Consider the following 20,356-nt stretch of genomic DNA (forward strand, 5'->3'; position numbering starts at 1 on the left):
CATTTTTATTTGGGTCTATAGAAATACGTGGCGATAAAATAATACCTACATGGCGATCGATCATTTTATCAATTTACAATTATGCACAACAATTTATTGCTAATCAATTAAACATAATCGCTAACACGAGACATAGACAGGTGCTCTCCACTTGTAGATAAATCTTAACGTTCTAGAGAGTATTAACTACCTAATACAAGTGATTTAAAAGTGAACAAACAATGTAATACATGCTTCATAAAAGTGCATTCATAATAACAAGCATGAAACTTTATTTTTTGTATTTATTTAACTTAAAACTTTATAATTCCCAACTGCATTATCTCTGACAAATAACGTATAGAGATAACGTATTACACGAAAAAATATGTGCATATTGTAAATTAGTTAAACTTAAACGATAATACGAGATGGTTCTAGTATTTTTTTTCATTCAACATATATAGACCACACCACGTTTCTACGATCCAGTAAGTTTAGAAAACAGTGAATGAAACATCAGCACATAAAGTGTGTGTGTGTGATTAGTTTTTGAGTTGAGACTATACAAGTAAATAACAACACATTTGATAACATAAGAGGATCTTTGCAAGGAGAATTTAGCATTCACATAGGTAAGCATAATCAGAAATCTTTGATATAAGTAGATTGTTCTCAGGAAATTGACGAAATTACATTTCGATCAGTCCATAGAGTTTAATATATTGTTAAGTAAGTGCCTAAACAAACGAAACTCTGTCATCGACGTATGATTAAACCACAGAACACGTGGCGTTTCGCAGGGGAAATAATAGTCCAACTGTATGATGAATACTAAGAATTAACCGATGTATAGTACTTGACAAAAGACATGTGTTGGACAAGTTATAATCAATGGATACTGAGAAAATCGTCTCCCACGCAAGCGGTCGAGCCTTCGAACTTAATGCAACAATCAATGATTTTCGCAGTTATTTATATATTAGATATTTCGTAGTTACATACAAACATATCACGCCTTTTTCCCATAAGCGGAGAAAGAGACCTGAGAACGCCACTTCTTACGATCCTTACAAACTTCCTTCGCCTCACTCACATCCATACATCTTGTCACATATGGCTGGCGCCGCGCCGGTAACGAGTATTAAGCTCCTGACGTTTTCCTAGTTATTTCGTCCAACGGTGAATGAAAGCATCGTTATGAAAATGCATGTTTGATTGTTCTTAAAAACAGTTGAAGGAATAAGAGACTCTTGATCTTTTTACGGCTTATTTTGTATTGTAGAAAATTTTGCCGGATATTCTAAGCGACTGCAACGGATTTGATGAAACTTAGTATGCAGATAGGTAAAGGCTCGAGATCAAACACAGACTAACTATTTTTATTTCCAAAATGAGTGCGATTTGCGACTAAAACAGTGATTTTGGTATGCAAGTGTAGCCACGGAATTTAGCTAGTTTTCTGTATTATATACAAAATGTATCTGAAAACTCAGAGAAAGCCAGGGCGAGTCGCTAGCTTCTTTAAAACCAACTAACGTATGCAAATACACAATTGCAAGTTCCACTTGAATAAACTACTTAATATTGTTATAGATATAATAAAGTGCATGCATAAGTTCTCTACTTAAAGATAACTAGGCTATATACTTAGACACTAGGTAAGGAAACCACTTAGGACTGGTTTTATTCCGTTCTTATTTATTGTAGTTGTGTTCGGAACTTTGTTCGAAATAGTGCAATATTTAAATGACAATAAATATAAGAAAATTGTGAGTAATTAATTGTGCTTTGTTCAGTGAAAAATAAAGTGTTTTAAATAGGATATATTATAGTAGTCTTTGTATAGAGAAATAGTGTTTGTTTTGTGCTGTTGCCGAGTCTTCAAGCAAGTGCTTTTTCAAGGTAAGTCAATTCCTTCTTGCAAGTTATATTCGACATGTGGACTGATTTTAACAGTCACCAAAAGAAATAGGGCCGATTTGATTTTATTGTAGGCACCTCATTTGATTATTTTACTTTTTTAAAGATGAAATTAATTAGAATGCGAGGCAATACATAATATTTTGTTTCATTCACATTTAATTTGCGTAATGCAAAAGGTAGGCGTAAGTAACGCGGAATTTATAAAACAATTTGTGTACGGTATTGGGTGACAATTATTTGTGTTCTGTGTGTATGGTTACATGCTGTTAATGGATTAGATACAAAAAGGTGAGTTTGATTATTCAATTATTTATATTTTATTTTTATATGGCATCCTTTTTTATATAAGTCACAATACACACCCTTTACATTTTTCCAGCTATAAAAACCAGACGGTCTACGTTCCTTGGTTGTACACCTACTTGAAGCGACTGCACCACAGAAATCAGTTGCGCGATTATCTACAATCGGAACCATCGAGTATCGAGACTTTGACATTTAAAATGTACTACTTACACAAATAGTTACTACGACGACCGCTAGAGGCACTGATGAGATCATCATACAAAATTTCTCGATAACTAGCCGGTTGTCTGTATTCGATATAATAGAGAATCGGGCTACAGTATCTATAATATAAAATATGGCATTACGATATCTTTGGATTGCAGTCTCACGTGGTGTCGGGCGCAAGGCTCGCCTGAGGTAGTGCTGTTGAATTTTAATGTTCAATTTCAGTTGGAATGATCTGAGAAGTAACGCCGAGTATGGATTACTGTCAATATTTGCTTCGTTGCACTTTCAGGCATCTGTATGTTTATGTGTTAATAACGAAAAAACAACAGTTTGCGATACCTTATTTGTTTTCTCGACGTTTTCATCGAATTGCGTTTGCCGTGGTCCACCCGTGACCACAGCCAAATCAATCACAACCCTAAATTTCTAATCGCGTTTAAGACCCGTTCAATGATAATAATACAAGCGGCGGTTATTTTACAAAAAACCTTTACAATGTTTACATTATAAACCAGAATTGAATCACTCTATCTATTAAAAAAAACCGCATAAAAGCAGACATAGGATCCTAAGCATACATAGAAACATACAGACATAGGGGCGCGGGAATCAACTATGCTTTATTCTATAATGTGATGTGTACAAGTCGCTAGAGATAAACATTTTTAAAACAATTATTTATCTCGTAAATTACCCTTGTCTAAAATATGTAAATAATGTTTTACCTTAATCGTCTGCGAAGTAATATCTCAGTAGACACAATATAAGTATTTGTCTGAGACCGCACTATGACGTTTTATTGTCATTATTAACTCAGATTGTCAAGTCACTTTATAGTTTGTTACTGGGCTATAAATACTATCAGCCCTAAAGAATAACTGCTATTACTTTTGTGTCTTTGTTTTTTTTTAAAGACAACTCCCGCACTAAGAGCTGCTCTTGTGTCGCGGGGAATTTTAGAAACATACAAACAACGGGCACAAAGTACAACCACATCAGAAACTAAGTATTATTTGTGGTCCACACAAATAATTGTTCCGTATAGAAATCGAACCCACGACCTCCCGAGGCAATGGTAGCGTCGTCGTGGCGACCTAAACCACTGCGCCACGGAGGCAGTCAAAATTAAACGTGCTTTAATTCCACGTAAAAGTAATCAGGTACTTGTGGTATTGTGAAAAAACGAGATTAAGCCACAGATTGGTGGCCGTTGAGACATTTGACCACGATTCGTTTAGAGAGTGAACCAAGACATGCAATTGAAATGAAAAAAAAAATAGCTTGACATTCTCTTGCTACGTATGTCCGTCCGTCTTGTGCTCCAGATTTTCTGTTCCGTCTTGCACAACTATGATGTATAACACGATAGTATCTTTGAGTTGAGGACACTAGACAAACTATCTTACATAGATCTAATCTGTAGATGGAGTGCAAATATGATTGAGCAGAAGATAATATTTTCAATGAAGCCGATACTCATCAGCCATTTACAACAATTGTAGTAAGGCCGCTATCCTACTGGCGTTATAAGAGTAGCGGCGCGTTTGATGGCAACAGGTACAATCACGCCGTCCTGTAGCGCGATTCTCTACTATCGGAACCATCGAGTATCGAGACTTTGACATTTAAAATGTACTGCAAAAATAGTTACTACGACAGCCGCTAGAGGCACTGAACATATTTTCTCCATACAACATTTCTCGATAGCTAGTTGTCGTCGTCGTCGTCTCCCGTTGTCGGTATTCGATGGTAGTAGAGAATCGGGCTTTACTGCTCTGCATCCGATTATCTATAGTTGATATTGCCAACTATCGAAAGTTTGTCATTCAAAATGTACTGCCAAAGTAGTTCCTATGACACCCGTTAGAGACGCTGGTCAAATTTTCATACAACATTTCTCGATAGCTTGCCGGTGGTCGGTAGTCGATATTGGAAGAGATTCGAGCTGTTAACGCTTGTCCCGCGCTACACACGCTCCGCAGACGTCGGAGAGACGCAAACGCTCGCAAAACGCTAATGGGATCGGTCTAAGATCCAAGTGATTAATACGTCAGAATTGCTTGTTTACAAGTGCGAATGACAAGTGCTAAGCTAAACAAATATTATACTGCGTCGTCACTCTATCAACGCGTGCGGTTGACATTTAGCTATGAAAAGTAAATAGTCTTACTGATAAAGTCAGCATCTTTAACTTTACAACTGTATGATATGGGGAAATGATTCCGAAAAACAGTATATACTTCCATGATTGATAACTGGAGTGATTCTGCTTGGGGCCAGTGTACACCGGATGCGTGTACGCACCTGTATAGAATTCTAAAGGGGATGTTAGATTGGCCAATTGATGTGGTCCTATTAGATTGGCTTTCACATTAATGACAATTTATTTGGCACTTTTTCCCTTCCCTAATCTTTAACACGGCATTATTTGTATTGTATCACAAACATACCACAGAAAAACCATTAGATGTGATATTGATTACCAGTGGTATGTAAATTTCATGAGGAATTAAGAAGTGAAGGACTCAAATGTTTTAGGAGGTGACCTTAGCCCCTCTCTCCATCCACCAAGGTCCGCCGAGGAAAATAAACAATTTCGAAAAGGTCTTATATCTTAAGGGACACATGGTGAAAATGTATGATTTCTAAAAAGGCAAGGCTGTAATGTGAGATGTGCCCTTTTGTGTTCATTTGACACTGAATTACCAAGTAGGAACAATAATAGACATAGTTACTGTTTTACAACCAGACATGATGAATTGTGGAAATCTCCAGATCCTCAACAAACAGTTGTAAAATTATTTCTTTGTCATCTCCGGCACTGTTTGTACGCATGTGCATTTTTATTGTGCACTACTAACTATTTTAACTACCTGGGTTTATCCACTGTTTGATTGTCTTTTCGTCCTGTATGGCAACATCTATAGATCGGAATGAAGGTAGCGAAGTTTGTAGATCTTGAATTGCTTTAGCAAAACAAGTCGCTGAAGAAAATCGCTTCTGGAGGGATCATGATCGCACGCACCTTTTACAAAACGTTATAATTTTACAAACAAACATACAAAAGATTCGCACACTGATTTCTTAGTCAACATTGACATATAGATTAACAACAGCGTTTGATAAGCAGATAGTGTGATGTTTCGTCTCCATTTTAACATCGTCATTATTGTAGAAGTGACTGTGTGCTTTTTGAAGATACATTATTTTGTTTGTCAATGTAAGTTGCAATTCATTTACTTTGTGTCTGGTCTTATAGTGCATTGCATAATGCAGTTTTTCGGTAGTTTTTGTAAATAAATCAGTAGTACGATTACAGTTTTTGGTAGATGTGTAAAGAAATATTGTGTCTGTATTTATTAGTTCTCTATTACCATTGTCATTTTTATTCATATTTTATTTAAATGCTTACTCAATATTTAACTTTAACTTTTTAATTTGTAGGTGAAAATTTTTGAATTTAAACGGCATTTAACTATAGACTTTAAGTTTATAATTTGTGAGTGAAAATCTGTCTTCAAATCATTGTTAATTTTTCGTATCGGTAACGCTCAAGGAGTTGACGAATATCAAAAAGGTAATACCTACAGTTTATTACATTAAATAAAATACTCTTACGTAATAATATCGTAGACTCGGCACTTATCTATTCATTGTTAATTGTAAATAATCAAACAATACAATTGTGATTATATCGCCGGACGACATGGGAAACCCCTAAGTGTCATATTTCTAGCACACAATTTGGTATTTGCTTATAAATCTAATTGCCTATTCTTCTGAATACCTAAATAAAAACTTACTAAATATGAAAACGCATATTATTATAATCAAATAAATTATTAAAGAATAGAATTATTATTTACCACGATAAATAAACGGGGTAATACTTGGTGCCAAAGTATTAGCTCGGGGAAAAAGTAGTTTCGCATTAAAGTCTGTATGAACTTGTAATAAAATGTTTTCTCTACACAAAAAAGCTCGATATTTGGGTACCTCACGAGTTCACTGACAGAAACCTAATGAACCGTGAACTCATTTGTGATTCTTGAAGCCAAAGAGATTTTATTACAAGTTCATACATACTATAATGCGAAAAGACTTTTTTCCCGACCTAATATTACACACTGTAGGGTAGCATACTGGATCCTATTAGTACCTCATTTTTGATGCCAGTAAGCAGGTACATCAAAACAATACAAATTGAGGCACTTGTATTTAAAAATGGAATTCTTTTGGATATAAATAACAGTGATTTCATCACATTTCACACAGCGTCATCGTGGCATTTGTCCATCTTATCATCTTTGCATAGGCCTAAATTACTTATCGTCATATAAAAACTTTAGATAGGTATCTGTATAGTCACCTCGTCAATATTATAAAGTTCTCAGAATTGCTATCTTTTACAAATAAAGTGAAAATACCTTAAACTGATATTAGTTCAAACTAAAAAATAATTATTTCATTTTTATCTTTTGCAGCATCGGAATCCATTAAAGTTTGTGTCTTCAAAAATATACAACAAAAAAATTAACATTACTTAACATTCCAAAATACAGCCAATCATAATTAACAGCCGAATACAGAAACAGATTTAACTTTGGAATATTCTTCTATCAACATCAATTTTTAAGGTTTATAAGGTACTGAAACCCTTGGTGTTGAAAAAAATTGGTGACGAACGAAAAGCACTCCTCAAGTTTCAGCATATCTTAAGCATCACACTGTCTCTGTCACTCACGCAGTAGCGACTGAATTACTTTTCAGCATTAATCATGTGTCTGTATTCACCTGTAAAATGACAGCAAACAACTTTTAAACACCAATAGAAACTTTTAATTTCAGATGAGTTTCGCAAGAATACTCGCGTCATTTCGACGCTGCAAGGTCCTTGAAGACGGAGACCAGTCGACTCCTCTCGCACGATGTCTTGGAGTCCTGGACTTGACTGGCCTGGGGACGGGCAGTACCCTCGGTCTGGGGGTTTATGTCCTCGCGGGAGCTGTTGCCAAGAGTATAGCAGGACCTGCTGTTACTATCAGCTTCTTGGTGGCCGCTATAGCTTCGGCTTTAGCTGGTAAGTTACATTTTAAATTGTAAATATTATACTATTGATTTTAAGTCATATTTAGTAGATGCTCGGATTGTTGGGTAACATTTTTTCAACAAAAATATGAGTGTTAAGGCGCTATAATAACTCTTAATGATACGTTAACGGTGATAGGCAAAAGGCCTTGTAAGATATTATAGTATCCGCAAGAACAAATTCAACAATATTTGAATACAAGAAAGGTCGTGAGATCACCTTTTACATAAAAAAAAGTATAACAACACATAAATCCGAATCCAGTGTTTCCAAAACGCAGAAAATAGACTTTTCTAATTATAAAAGCAAAGATTAATAACTAGTTTCCATTAGGGTCTAGCGATATCATCAATCTAGATGTCTTAATTATTGGTTTTCTATTTACAGCACTGAGTTACGCAGAATTCGCATCTCGTGTTCCAAAAGCTGGATCAGCATACGTGTACAGTTACGTGAGTGTGGGAGAGTTTGTCGCCTTCACCATCGGCTGGAACCTCATCATGGAGTACATGATCGGCACAGCTGGTATTGCTAAAGGCATGTCTTTATACATAGACAGTCTGTGCAACAATACCATGGCTGCAAGAATGACGGAGATCGCACCAATCCATGTGTCGTTTTTGGCTGATTATCCTGATTTCTTCGCGTTTGCTTTGGTCGGTGTTATCACAGGTAAGTGGGTATATATTGCAATATTATTTGCGATTTGGTAGGTACTCTAGATACTCTTTGACTATATGCTTTCCAATGAAATATTAAATTCAGTTATTGAACATAAACTTTAACTATCTTCACTTACAAGTACAGTCGTACTCAATATAACCTATAACTAATTTGATTTCTCCACTATAATATCAATAGTGTTTTGTATAAATTGAAGTTAATCATAGATAAAGTTAAATAAATTTGTATTTACATTGTTTTCAGTGTTACTTAGTGTCGGAGTGCAAGAGTCGACAAAGTTAAACAACGTGTTCACTGGACTCAATCTGATCACTGTCATCATCGTTGTAGTCGCCGGAGCTATCTACAGTAAGTGTTACATAAAAATAATTAGTGATCTCACCTGCTATGTGGGTGTAAACTTATATAAAAAAATGCAGAAAATTTACAGGTTTCTATTGCTAGCATTTGAGTGACATATTAAAACTCTGTCCATGCAAAAGAGTGCATGTTGAATTGGTATTCAGTGAACCGGCAGACACTCAAAAGATCACTTGCTGCAATCTTTACAAAACTCTTAAGCATCCGTATTAACCTAAGAAATACCTCGCGGGAACAATACATTGCCTAAGTAAAGAAACTGCCAGACTTCTTACTACTTCTTTGAGGCGCCCATAACCAGTTGCGCTAACCGGTCGGTAAACGATCTGTGGGTTAAGCAACCGTTGGTGCGGTCATTCCATAGATGGGTGACCGTATAGTGGTATTTGAATTAGGCGTCTCCGTGCTTCGGTCGAACCGAAAGTCGGTCCCAGTTGTTGTCAATGAAGATAACAGTCGTTAAGCCAGTTAAGGGCTTTCGGGCGGCTTGAACAACTTTGACACTAGGTTGACCATACGATAAGAAGAAGAAGACTTCTTACTAAACATTTAACTCTTCCTACAGGTGACCCAGCTAACTGGAGAATCCAACAGGCTGACATTCCCGAAGAGTACAAAGCCAAAGCAGGAACCGGTGGTTTTGCTCCATTTGGTGTCGCCGGCATCATGGCAGGAGCTGCCAAGTGCTTCTTCGGCTTCATCGGGTTTGACGTCGTGGCGACCACGGGAGAAGAAGCCAAGAACCCTAAGAGAGACATCCCACTGGCTATCATGCTGTCACTCCTCATAGTGTTTCTGTCTTACTTCAGTATTTCAACTGTCTTGACTATGATGCTGCCATATTATGAGCAGGTTAGTTGATTCGCAGTAATTTTGATCGAGCTACACTTGAATAATTTAAGAAATTACTATTGATTTAATTCATTGTACCAATATGATGTGGCTTGTTTCACTTTTGCCATTAGACAATCGTATTTAGTCTAAACAGCAACATATTTCTTTAGCTAGTGTAAATCTTAAAATGGCTTCCATGGCTAAGAAAAGTATCGTTTCTATGCGTTATTTATGAGAGTGTAATTCCAGCACGATTTGATTTCATATTATTAACTTAATTTTAAATTCTATTTGTAATTTCGTTCTACGGTTTTTCTAAGCTTTTTTTATAATATTAACATTTTATAATTTATTAAAATGTAAATTATTAATCTAACAACTACTACTAACAAAAGAAAAAGACCGCATCGCCGTCCTCGGGTAACGTGCCCAGAATAAGCATAGCCACATTAAAAGGCAATGCCTATTCTTAGTCCTAAGAAAAGGCCAGCTATCAGCAGGATACGTAAGTAGGATTGCTTACGTGTCGTGCTGATAAGTCAGACTGAGATTTCTCGAAAGATTATATAAACATATTATTATTCTTCCAGGATGCCGACGCTCCCTTCCCGCACGTGTTCACAATTGTCGGCCTCACTGCCGTCAAATGGATCGTGAGCATCGGCGCCATCTTTGCTCTCTGCACGTCACTCCTCGGAGCTATGTTCCCTCTCCCCAGAGTGATATACGCCATGGGCACTGACGGTCTACTGTTCAGACCTCTTGCTGCTATCAACTCGAAGACCAAGACTCCGTTGACTGCTACCGTGTTGAGTGGACTTATGGCTGGTGAGTAACTTCTTTTGGTTATTCAGGAATTAAGTTAATAATTTTGTAGCATGCGACAATTTTTATAGCAAGTCGCGTTTTTTTTTCGGCTGATAAACGTTAAGCTGAATGATTCCGTTCTTTTGATTAAGATAGATTTTTGATGAAATTGTTATTTATTATGACCAGCCAAAGGATTCAATATCTTGGACTAAACTTTAACATAGATTATCTATCAATATTGGTAGAAAGAAATAATCATTGTTAAAATTTTTAACAGTAATTAATTGCTCTGTTGTTACTTTCCTCAGCAATTCTGGCTACGATCTTCAACCTGAACCAGTTGATTGACATGATGTCTATCGGTACACTGCTCGCTTACATCATCGTCGCTATGAGTGTACTTATTCTAAGGTAAACTTATTTTAATTTCTTGTTTATAATTGACCAACCCGAGCTAAATGTACTAAGAAAAGAATTGTCTTATTTATCAAGTTTACACTTTAATATCTATCCAGTTAGTTTGAAGCTTCGGCGAGAAACACAAAACCCTTAAAAATCACATACAATGTTAATGCATAACGTTTTTTTTCCAGATACGAAAACGTGGAGCCTGAGGTACAAGAACTGACAGTTGATACTAAACCAACAACAAAGACTTCATCAAACACAAATCTCCTGGGTTCTAAACAACCTACCAAACTCACGTCTACTATCGCTAAAATCACCATGGCTCTGTCATGTAAGTATTTTATTAACGCTTTGCACGACACCCAAAAATCTATAAAATTAATTTTGTTAAGTGACGACTCCGGATTTTAACAAAAACAGACTTGCCTAACAAATGTATCGAATTAGTAGTAATGCTATGTCAATATTCCATTCCTTTTTCAAGGACTTTTAGTACCTTAATTATAAAGTCGTAAGAAGATTTATCTAATCTGATTTGTTGTAATAAGTATTCTTAACATGTTTTTGATTAGCTCCACTAAAATAATGTTTTTTTTATTTTACAAAGACAACTCCCGCACTAAGTATTGCTCTTGTGTCGCGGGGACTTTTTACAAACATACAAAAAACGAATACAAAGTACAACCAGACCCGGAAAAATCATTTGTGGCACAAATAATCGACCTGCTGACGTAATGGTAGTGGCGTGGTGACCTAAACCACTGCGCCAAGGAGGCAGTCCAATTACGATGTAAATCATTAATGGCTCATTATGTGTGTACAGTCGTGGTGGCGATAGCAGCATGTGCGTTACTGCGGTGGGAGCAATCAGTCGTAGCGCTCGGAGTGCTCGGAGCTCTGTTAATCGCTTCTCTCTTTATCTTGTACCTGCAGCCCAGGAACGATGTGGAGAGTCTCTCTTTCTCGGTAAGAAAATAATGTCATGCTAGCAAATTATAATCATTTTGAAGTAGACATTTGGTTTTGTCTCTTTGCAGCGCGTAAAGTCGAAGTCAACCATGTCTTATTTTATTAACTTTTAACAAGTATTTGAATAATACTATGACGAGTCATAGTATTTTTAATTTACACTGTTTCGGAAAAGCTGTTGCTCGTGAAGAAAAAAAGGAAAAAACTCTAACCCTCGGTTTCTGAGGTACATTTAGCGCTAGTTTATCTATTCAATAGCGTTTAAGCTCACATAAAAAAACGCTATTGAATAGATAAACTACCGCTAAATGTACTCAGAAACCGGGGGTAAACCTTAAAATTTATCAATATTTCTAAACGCCTGTATTGCTGGAGTGTTTTAGACGCTTATTTTAACTTGTGCTTATGCTAACCAAGTGTAACTTTGTTTGCAGGTGCCTTTAGTCCCATTGGTGCCGTACCTGAGCGTGTGTATCAACGTCTACTTGATGTTGCAACTTGACTATGAGACGTGGATACGATTTGTTATATGGATCATTCTTGGTACGTACCACAATAGTATACTTAACTTGTCAATTCATATAGAATAATTAATTTGATATTGGGGGAGATACTTATATTGAACAAAAATTCTAAGTCTCAGAATATATGGGCAATGAATGACTTAATATGGAAGACACACCGTCTACGGTATCTGCTGTTTTCAGTTAATCATACTATGCTATGTTAAATTCACAATTTTAATACATACTTTTTGTTGGATGAGCTACTTATTACCTAGAGTCTAGATCTCATTATTATGTCTAAGATTGAGATATTTTGATAAAAAATAGCTCAGATTACTGTGTAAGTATATCAGAGGCAAAACAACCTCACAAACACGATTTTTCTTTTATATAATTAGATATTTTCTTTCAGGGTACCTGATTTACTTCTTCTACGGATTAAAGCACAGTTCATTGATAGAAAAGACCACAGAAGAATTAAATAATAACGTGAAAGAAGAAAAGCGAGCAGGCACATCATAATACCTAGTCAATAGAGTTATAGGATAGAAAATATTTAAGTGAACAGAAGAGTGTGTGTGATATTAAAGACTTTTATATTAAAATTACTCTGAGAACAGTTTTGAACGTTCGAAGGGATCAAGTTTACTTCTTTGTGTTATTTTCTACCCTGTTACTTTGCTTTTACCTACCTGAACAATAATTTGAGGGTATGATTACATTTAATGTTTTTAAGAGTTGGAAATTTAAGTACTACTGAGTTGGGGTAATGTAAAATAAAAATTGCATACTTGAGAACCCTTAAAATAGTTTTTGAAGGGATGTAAAGTCCTGAAATTTGGTTACCGTGGTGGACTATTTAGCTGGATACAAAAGGGTTACTCGGGTTCATTCTTAACGTCACTCATAAAGGTAATTTGGAAGAGTACTTAAATGACTAAATATAAATACTAAACTTTGTAATAAATAATGAAATTTAGTGAAATTCTGGTTTTAAGTGGAACCCAAGCTTAACTCTTAACACAAAATAGATTAAATATACACAAAGAGCTGCTCGCCAGATCTTTCTGAAATTTGGCTCAACACACAACCACTAGTGTTTAGATCTCTTACTAACTAAATGGGACCAGCAGATCCAAAGACTAGCAAAACAAACAAACAGACGATCTCTTAATTTAAAAAATATACGTATTGATCGTTGAAATTGGTAAATAATTTTTACTTCCTTACATTACTTCAACATACTGAAACACATTTAATACCTAATTCAAGGTACCGTCGCACCGCGATTAGTACAATCAACAAGGTCTGCTCTACTGCAGTGTATTACAATACCTACCTACATAATGTACATATGTATATGTTTTCTTTATTCAGCAGTTTCGGCTAATGACTGCGTATAAAACGTAATCTTTGTTAATACGTAGAGAATTTTAATTGTATTCCGCATCAAGTGATATCGTACGTAGCTACAAGATTTGTTGGAAATATCCTAAGATCTATACTTCTAATAAGATAAAGCCGAAGAGTGTGTTTGTTGAAACACATTTATCTCAGGAATTAATAGTCCATTTTTTGAGGAAGGCTACAAGCTATACAATTTCACATAATGACTACTGGGAGTCAAACTAAAAAGGCTGCAGCCTGGATATGAATAAAAATAGTAATAAGAAATATGGCCAAAGGAAAGAGAAAGAAAGGAAGGGGGAAGTGGTTTGAGAGTTTTCACCAAAATACCATGATAATTGTATGCCTCGTTTGTATGTTTGTAAAATGTCCGCGACTAAATATTAATTCTTAGTAAAAGAAAAAGAATCTTGAGATTTTGAAAAGTCCTCATACTGCACTTGGCCAGCGTGGTAGACTCAAGGCCTTACCCCTCCCTAATTAGTGAGGAGACCCTCGCCTAGTACTTGGGCAGTGATGGGATGCTAAAAGAATTATTTTGAGAGAGATTAATGAAATTATTATCCCATAAACACTGCCTGCCTAATTCATATTGAGGAAAAGACAAGCAAAGAGGTTCAGATTTTAGCCGCAGTTTAATCTGCTTGTTATTTGTTCAAAGATATATAAAAATGTTTTTGTGTGAGATAGTAAGATAGTGAGATGTTACCGACAGTCATTAATTGTTATGGTAGCGTCGGCCTTGTGTGTACACAGTTTAAATTAAAGTAATTTAGAAAGGTAAGATTTGTATCGTTGTTTTTTTTGTTTTAATAGAAATTTGCTATTCTTCTGCCATACTTCCTACAATAGTCCTCTTGCTGTAGGTACCTACTTGCCGATCCTCTCTTGCATAGGACGTAAAACAATTTTTCTTTGAACCGTGAGATTAGGCTTTGGGGCAGTGGGATCCCAGTACTGGTCTCTTGTTACAAATTGCCAACAGAAATGTGTCTGATAAATACTTTTCATAAACAGAAATCTAGCCTTTTTAAAGTATTCCATTAAGCCATGAACTTTAACATTTAACGTGGCATTACTGGCCAGCCCTCTGACCACGATTTAAGTGTTGCCTGGGATGTGGAAGAGTTCTTCTTCGAACACGTAGGTTGGTGAAACGAGGACCACTTTAGTATGGCAAGCTGACCCCTGTTTGTTAACAGCTTAAGCCTCCAGTTGCCCAGATAAGCAGCAAATTACAGGCTATAAACTTCCTTAGATAAAAATATTTTACAGAATGACCTTGAGGTAAAAGATTTGTTTTTCTATCATTTTGCCCACAATAGTCCTTTCTAGAGTCGATGTCCAAACTAAAAAGATAGATAAAAGATACGAAAGGTACAATAGACGTGAAATATAATATGTAATTATTATATGCGTCTCTTGTATGCATACAAAAAGTCTGTACGTATGTCGTGTAGTATGGAAAGATAGGGTGGTGGTAGAAGGATCAAAGGCAAAAAAGTAGTCAAAGTGACGTTAAAGATAAGACAAAACTACTACCTAATAGTGGAAAATGTATGTTGAAATATCAAAAAACTAATAACAGCATTATCAAGTTCTTCCAGATGAGGTGCTCAAGAATATTCTCAGCGTTAGGGCGATGCAAGCAGATTGACACCAACGATGACGCCACTCCTCTCAAGCGATGTCTCAGTCTGCTTGACCTGACGGCGCTGGGAACCGGCAGTACCCTCGGTCTGGGGGTGTACGTCCTCGCGGGTGCTGTTGCCAAGGATGTGGCAGGACCTGCTGTTACTATTAGCTTCTTGGTTGCTGCTGTTGCTTCAGCTTTGTCTGGTGAGTTCATTATTGAAGCAAAGCTTGTGGATTTAACACAGAACTGTATAACAGAACTTATGAACTACCTAATAAATGAATATTGCTGTTTATTTGATTCATTATATACAGGGACATAGTTCTACATTTATAAAATAACCTTTAAAAATGTGGTGAAAATTTAAGTTTATGAAATGACCATCATAAACTTTACTGTGGTTTGAAAAGTTTTTTCCACTGACCGTCACAAACGTTATTATAGTTCTCATTGTATTGGTTTACGATCACAGAAATATTGCTTTTACTGTGGTTTCCAAGGCTTTTTTTCGCTGACCATCACATGCCAAATTATGCCTAACGAAAACTACCTAGTCTACCTACTCAGCAAATTAATGAACTCACAATATTATGAACTTTCCATTTTCAGCACTTAGTTACGCAGAATTCGCAGCTCGCGTCCCAAAAGCAGGTTCAGCATACGTGTACAGTTACGTGAGTGTCGGAGAGTTCATCGCCTTCACCATCGGCTGGAACCTCATCCTGGAGTACGTCATCGGCACGGCAGGCATTGCTAAAGGCATGGCCTTGTATATAGACAGTCTGTTCAATAATACTATGGAAAGGAGAATGATAGAAATTGCACCGATTCATGTGTCGTTTTTGGATGATTATCCCGATTTCTTGGCGCTTGGCTTAGTCGTAGTAGTTACGGGTGAGTTGAATGACCTATAGCTATTTTTAGTACACACAGAAAGCAGATTGTACTTTGTTTTTTGCGGCTTGATCCGGGTTTCAGCAACTCCAGTTTCCTATGTTTTGATTTCTAGTCACAGACTCAATTTTAAATTGTTCATAAATGGATACATCCAAACTCTTTCTGTTTTAAATCAATTCTCTAAAGCATTGTTACCAATATAACTTTCTAATGATAATACTATAATTTTGTTTGTATATTTCCAGCATTACTTAGTATCGGTGTACAAGAATCAACAAAGTTAAACAACGTGTTCACTGGCCTCAACCTAATCACTGTCGTCATTGTCGTCGTCGCTGGAGCCATCTATAGTAAGTATTTCAACAAATATATAGTTTGTTTGGTCTACCAGAGTAACCGCTAATAACTGGACGCTTAAGTGAAAGCAAAGGGATATTAGAATTTTTGAGCCTCGAGTTATACTGCCTCATGCAGTTGTTACTCAAGAAATCTTGTAACAGTTAATAGCAAGAAAAGCTGGGACAGCTTTTCTTGCTAGAACTTTTGCATAGAATATGCAATACCATGGGGATACTTAATATGCTTTTCTACTCTGCAACTGTAGTAATTATAACTATCAATTATTGACACATACGGTTGATTGTCTGTTTTGTGTGTGATCGCGAAATGGTGAAAGTTATTAGTTTAAGTTAATAATCTGTAGCATCATCTCATTTGAGTGTGTGATATATATTTATTTATTTTCAGGTTATCCTGCCAATTGGAAAATCCACCAAGCCGACATTCCTGAACAATATAAAGCCACAGCCGGTACAGGTGGTTTTGCTCCATTTGGTGTCGCCGGCATCATGGCAGGAGCTGCCAAGTGCTTCTTCGGCTTCATCGGGTTTGACGTCGTGGCGACTACGGGAGAGGAAGCCAAGAACCCTAAGAGAGACATCCCACTGGCCATCATGCTGTCACTCCTCATAGTGTTTCTGTCATACTTCAGTATTTCAACTGTCTTGACTATGATGCTGCCATATTATATGCAGGTCAGTTGATTGATAGTAAGCCCTCGATTCAGTATTTTAAGCTAGCTATTATGTTGAATCAAATGCAGCTGCAATTCCAAGACGTGCACCATCAACTTTATGGTCCGAGTAAAATTAATATAAAACCTCTTTTTTATATTGTATTTCCAACAGTGTTTGAAGAAATGAAGATTCAAATGCATATTGAACACAAAGCCTAACTCCTCCCGCATTTCAGGAGACGAGACATGTAGAAAGATAGTAACGGGTTAAAATAATCACCGCTACATAAGCTTGTTTAAAAGTTGAATAAGAGAAAACTCTACACAAAAGTGTAACGTAGTTATACTCTACACTACGTTTGAGCAATACCTCAACTCCACAAATGTATTTTATATATTGTTCTTCTTTCTAGGACGAAGAAGCCCCTTTCCCCCACGCGTTCACGATGGTTGGTCTGACCACTATCAAATGGATCGTCACCATCGGCGCCATCTTTGCTCTCTGCACGTCACTGCTCACCGCCATCTACGCGCTGCCCAGGGTGATATACGCCATGGCTACTGACGGTCTACTGTTCAGACCTCTTGCTGCTATCAACTCGAAGACTAAGACGCCGTTGACTGCTACTGTACTTAGTGGAGCTATGGCTGGTAAGGAAATAACTATTTGGTTGTTTAAGAATTATATTTGGTATTGTTGACAAATACTGACTCTGTGGTGTTGTCAGTATTGTGTAGGACTGCTGCTCGTGAGGCCTCCGATTCGATTCCCGGATCAGGCGAAGTGCTATTGGCTTTTCTAATTTCTACTGTATAATTCACAACGATAGCCCGGAGTTAAGCAATATGCCCGGCAATAGGCTCGTACATGGGGTATATGGGACTACCACTGTAAATGGCGAAATGCGGATGTATTCCATAACTATCTGCCTTCACTTTCGGGTGGAACAGTATAAAGTATCCAAATAAAAGAAATAAATAATATAAATTGAGCATTGGTTAAAGGCTTCCGTTTTAGCATGATATTCATTTAGTTGTTTATTTCCTCAGGAATTCTGACTACAATCTTCAATCTGAACCAGTTGATAGACCTGATGTCCATCGGTACTCTATTGGCGTATATTATAGTCGCTATAAGCGTGCTTGTTATGAGGTAATTTTATTCAGTTCGTAATGACTGTTCTATTTTGTCAACCTATAGGTCACCCTGTAAATGTATTTATTTGGCTTCGAATTACTTATGACATTAAAACTTATTCAATAATAAATATCGATTGCTAATTTCATTGATTGTTTAAAGTTTTAATTGGAAGTCATGTGTTACACTCCTTAGGGCTCTACTTTGACATAAGAGGGAATAAAAGTACGCTATACAAACCCTACAGCCAAAGGATCCACTAAAAATGAGATACTTTCGACAAGGTTCAATCCCCGTACTTTTAATTATTTGTTTTTTTTTTTATTTTCAGATATAAAAATATTAAACCTGTGACGAGAGAAGTTGTGGTTGATACGAAACTAAGAGCGAGGAAATCAAACTTACTGTGTTCTAAATATCCGACAAAACTCACTTTTATTATGGCTAAAATTGTCATGGCTTTATCTTGTAAGTACTTATTTTTATATTATGTATAATAATTATGTATAATAATGCTTGCATTTAACAAAACTTGTGTTGTTATGCTGTGTACTACAGAACATCCATCCAACTTTTAATTGCATGTGTGGGTAGAACATTGAGTTTCTGTCAAACGTATTAAGAAGTTTATTTTAGTACTGAATCTGCTCTGAAATAAAATTTAAAGATACTTTGTATAATCAAAGCCTTTTTAAGTGCTAAATCTTATTTAAAAATTCCTACGTTACGTCTTAATTATATCCATACAAAAAGTTAAAAATATAAACAGACAGGGTTAAGAATGACCACTTATTTCTCAACAGTCTATCCGAGCTAGAAATCTCGTGACATACCAGCACTATACGCTAAAACGCATTTGCAGCTGTATCTTTTGATACCTTGTTTGTTCAACAGTAATAATGGCGATAGCAGCATGCGCCTTACTGCGGTGGGAGCAGTCAGCAGTGGCGCTGGGAGTGCTCGGAGCCTTACTACTGGCCTCGCTGGTAGTTTTGTACCTGCAGCCCATGAACGATGTGGAGAACCTTACTTTTTCAGTAAATAATCTCTTTTATTATTCGATCAGTGATAATCGATTGCTCTGAGACTTAAGCATACACCTTTCATGCAAGTGGTTTGAAATGGTTTGGCACACCGATTACTTTTCGTTGACTTGTTCTTGTGATGATGAAACCTTTCGTACCTCAGAGCCTCTTTAAGACAAATTGTCTCAGCATACAAATTCTAAAAAACCGCACTTGGCCAGTATGATGGACTCGAGGCCTAGCTTCTCCCTCCTTCTGGAAGGAGATCCTGCCCGGCAGTCGGACAGCAGTTATTTTTAATTTATTTTATATTGCAACCTGACGCCTGAACTAAAATCTTGTTTGCAGGTACCGTGGGTCCCGCTAGTACCATACATAAGCGTGTGCATCAACGTTTACTTAATGTTACAACTTGACTATCAGACGTGGATACGATTTGTCGTATGGGTCATTATTGGTATGTAACACATTATTTACAATCAATTTTATAGATTGAATATTTTGTCCTCCACTTTGGCATATCAATGGTTTATCAGTAGACATCGATTGTTAGTCGTTAATTTACCAATGGCAGGTGATGTGCAATGCGAAGGTGAATTTTTAGACCCTGAAAATAACATTAACACGGCATGTTTCTGTACCTACAACATTATTCCTCCAACCAGTACTTAAGATGATATTTCTATTTTATGACGAATAACACAATACTTAAAATCCTGTAAGGTAGGTTTACGTCGGTATAAAAAGAACCAAATTGGATCTCACAAACACTCGATCGTAATTTGGCTAAAGTTGCTTACGAAATATTCGGACTATTCCGACATACTCATTCACTGTACTCACCCTTAAATGCACTATTTGATATAAATTTAAGCTGATTTCTTTCAGGATACATTATATACTTCTTCTATGGTATCAAACACAGTACAGTTGTAGAACAGCCTGAAGAAGAAGTAAGTGAAGCCGGCCAAGAAGACAAAATCAGTGGGATTGTCATGATTTCTAGTCATATAGGGTGAAATGTTATATGTTATAGAAGAATATTAGTGCGATTTGAAAGACTTTGATATTAAATAAACTCTGAGAACAATAAACGATGTTGTTTGAAGAGAAAATGTACGTTTTTAGTGTTATTTTTAACCTTCATACCTTTACTT

At 36.4% G+C, this 20,356-nt stretch overlaps 3 protein-coding genes across 11 annotated transcripts in view; all 3 read left to right on the top strand.

The window, feature by feature from the left end:
- Positions 1–594: 594 nt before the first annotated feature.
- On the top strand, positions 595–12,722 carry LOC142977623 (cationic amino acid transporter 3-like). 7 transcript variants are annotated; one of them, XM_076121660.1, is made up of 12 exons: positions 5,751–5,769; positions 5,866–5,998; positions 7,270–7,501; positions 7,898–8,182; positions 8,438–8,542; positions 9,120–9,406; positions 9,979–10,216; positions 10,507–10,609; positions 10,792–10,937; positions 11,430–11,572; positions 12,010–12,118; positions 12,494–12,722. In XM_076121660.1, exons 3-12 carry the CDS (start codon positions 7,270–7,272, stop codon positions 12,601–12,603), a joined length of 1,758 nt encoding a protein of 585 aa, XP_075977775.1. In that variant the 5' UTR covers positions 5,751–5,769; positions 5,866–5,998; the 3' UTR covers positions 12,604–12,722. The 7 variants fall into 7 exon arrangements, with proteins under 7 accessions (XP_075977776.1, XP_075977773.1, XP_075977772.1 ...); XM_076121661.1 differs by lacking the exons at positions 5,751–5,769; positions 5,866–5,998 and adding an exon at positions 595–614; XM_076121658.1 differs by lacking the exons at positions 5,751–5,769; positions 5,866–5,998 and adding an exon at positions 1,744–1,884.
- The window catches only part of LOC142977625 (high affinity cationic amino acid transporter 1-like), a 28,589-nt gene continuing 9,975 nt past the window's right edge, over positions 1,743–20,356 (top strand). The window contains exon 1 of one of the 2 annotated variants that reach the window (XM_076121667.1): positions 1,743–1,884. The gene's annotated coding sequence lies outside the window, so the exon portion shown is untranslated. Of the gene's footprint in view, positions 1,885–19,555; positions 19,657–20,356 lie in introns of those variants that run through there. The other variant, XM_076121668.1, reaches the window with a different exon arrangement.
- LOC142977622 (cationic amino acid transporter 3-like) lies at positions 14,196–20,282 on the top strand. 2 transcript variants are annotated; one of them, XM_076121656.1, is made up of 11 exons: positions 14,196–14,268; positions 15,096–15,327; positions 15,734–16,018; positions 16,267–16,371; positions 16,769–17,055; positions 17,450–17,687; positions 18,087–18,189; positions 18,506–18,642; positions 19,069–19,211; positions 19,548–19,656; positions 20,088–20,282. In XM_076121656.1, exons 2-11 carry the CDS (start codon positions 15,096–15,098, stop codon positions 20,216–20,218), a joined length of 1,770 nt encoding a protein of 589 aa, XP_075977771.1. In that variant the 5' UTR covers positions 14,196–14,268; the 3' UTR covers positions 20,219–20,282. The 2 variants fall into 2 exon arrangements, with proteins under 2 accessions (XP_075977771.1, XP_075977770.1); XM_076121655.1 differs by having other exon boundaries at positions 14,197–14,268; positions 15,087–15,327.

This window comes from Anticarsia gemmatalis, chromosome 13 (genome assembly GCF_050436995.1).
Source record: "Anticarsia gemmatalis isolate Benzon Research Colony breed Stoneville strain chromosome 13, ilAntGemm2 primary, whole genome shotgun sequence".
In the NCBI taxonomy this organism is placed as follows: Eukaryota; Metazoa; Arthropoda; class Insecta; order Lepidoptera; family Erebidae; genus Anticarsia; species Anticarsia gemmatalis.

Coding starts and splice junctions, on each gene's coding strand:
- LOC142977622 (XM_076121656.1), top strand. CDS start 15,096: ATGAGGTGCTCAAGAATATTCTCAGCGTTAGGGCGATGCAAGCAGATT. Junction 17,688..18,086: donor ACTTAGTGGAGCTATGGCTG/GTAAGGAAATAA, acceptor TTATTTCCTCAG/GAATTCTGACTACAATCTTC. Junction 18,643..19,068: donor AATTGTCATGGCTTTATCTT/GTAAGTACTTAT, acceptor TTTGTTCAACAG/TAATAATGGCGATAGCAGCA.
- LOC142977623 (XM_076121661.1), top strand. CDS start 7,270: ATGAGTTTCGCAAGAATACTCGCGTCATTTCGACGCTGCAAGGTCCTT. Junction 9,407..9,978: donor TGCTGCCATATTATGAGCAG/GTTAGTTGATTC, acceptor TTATTCTTCCAG/GATGCCGACGCTCCCTTCCC. Junction 11,573..12,009: donor TGGAGAGTCTCTCTTTCTCG/GTAAGAAAATAA, acceptor CTTTGTTTGCAG/GTGCCTTTAGTCCCATTGGT.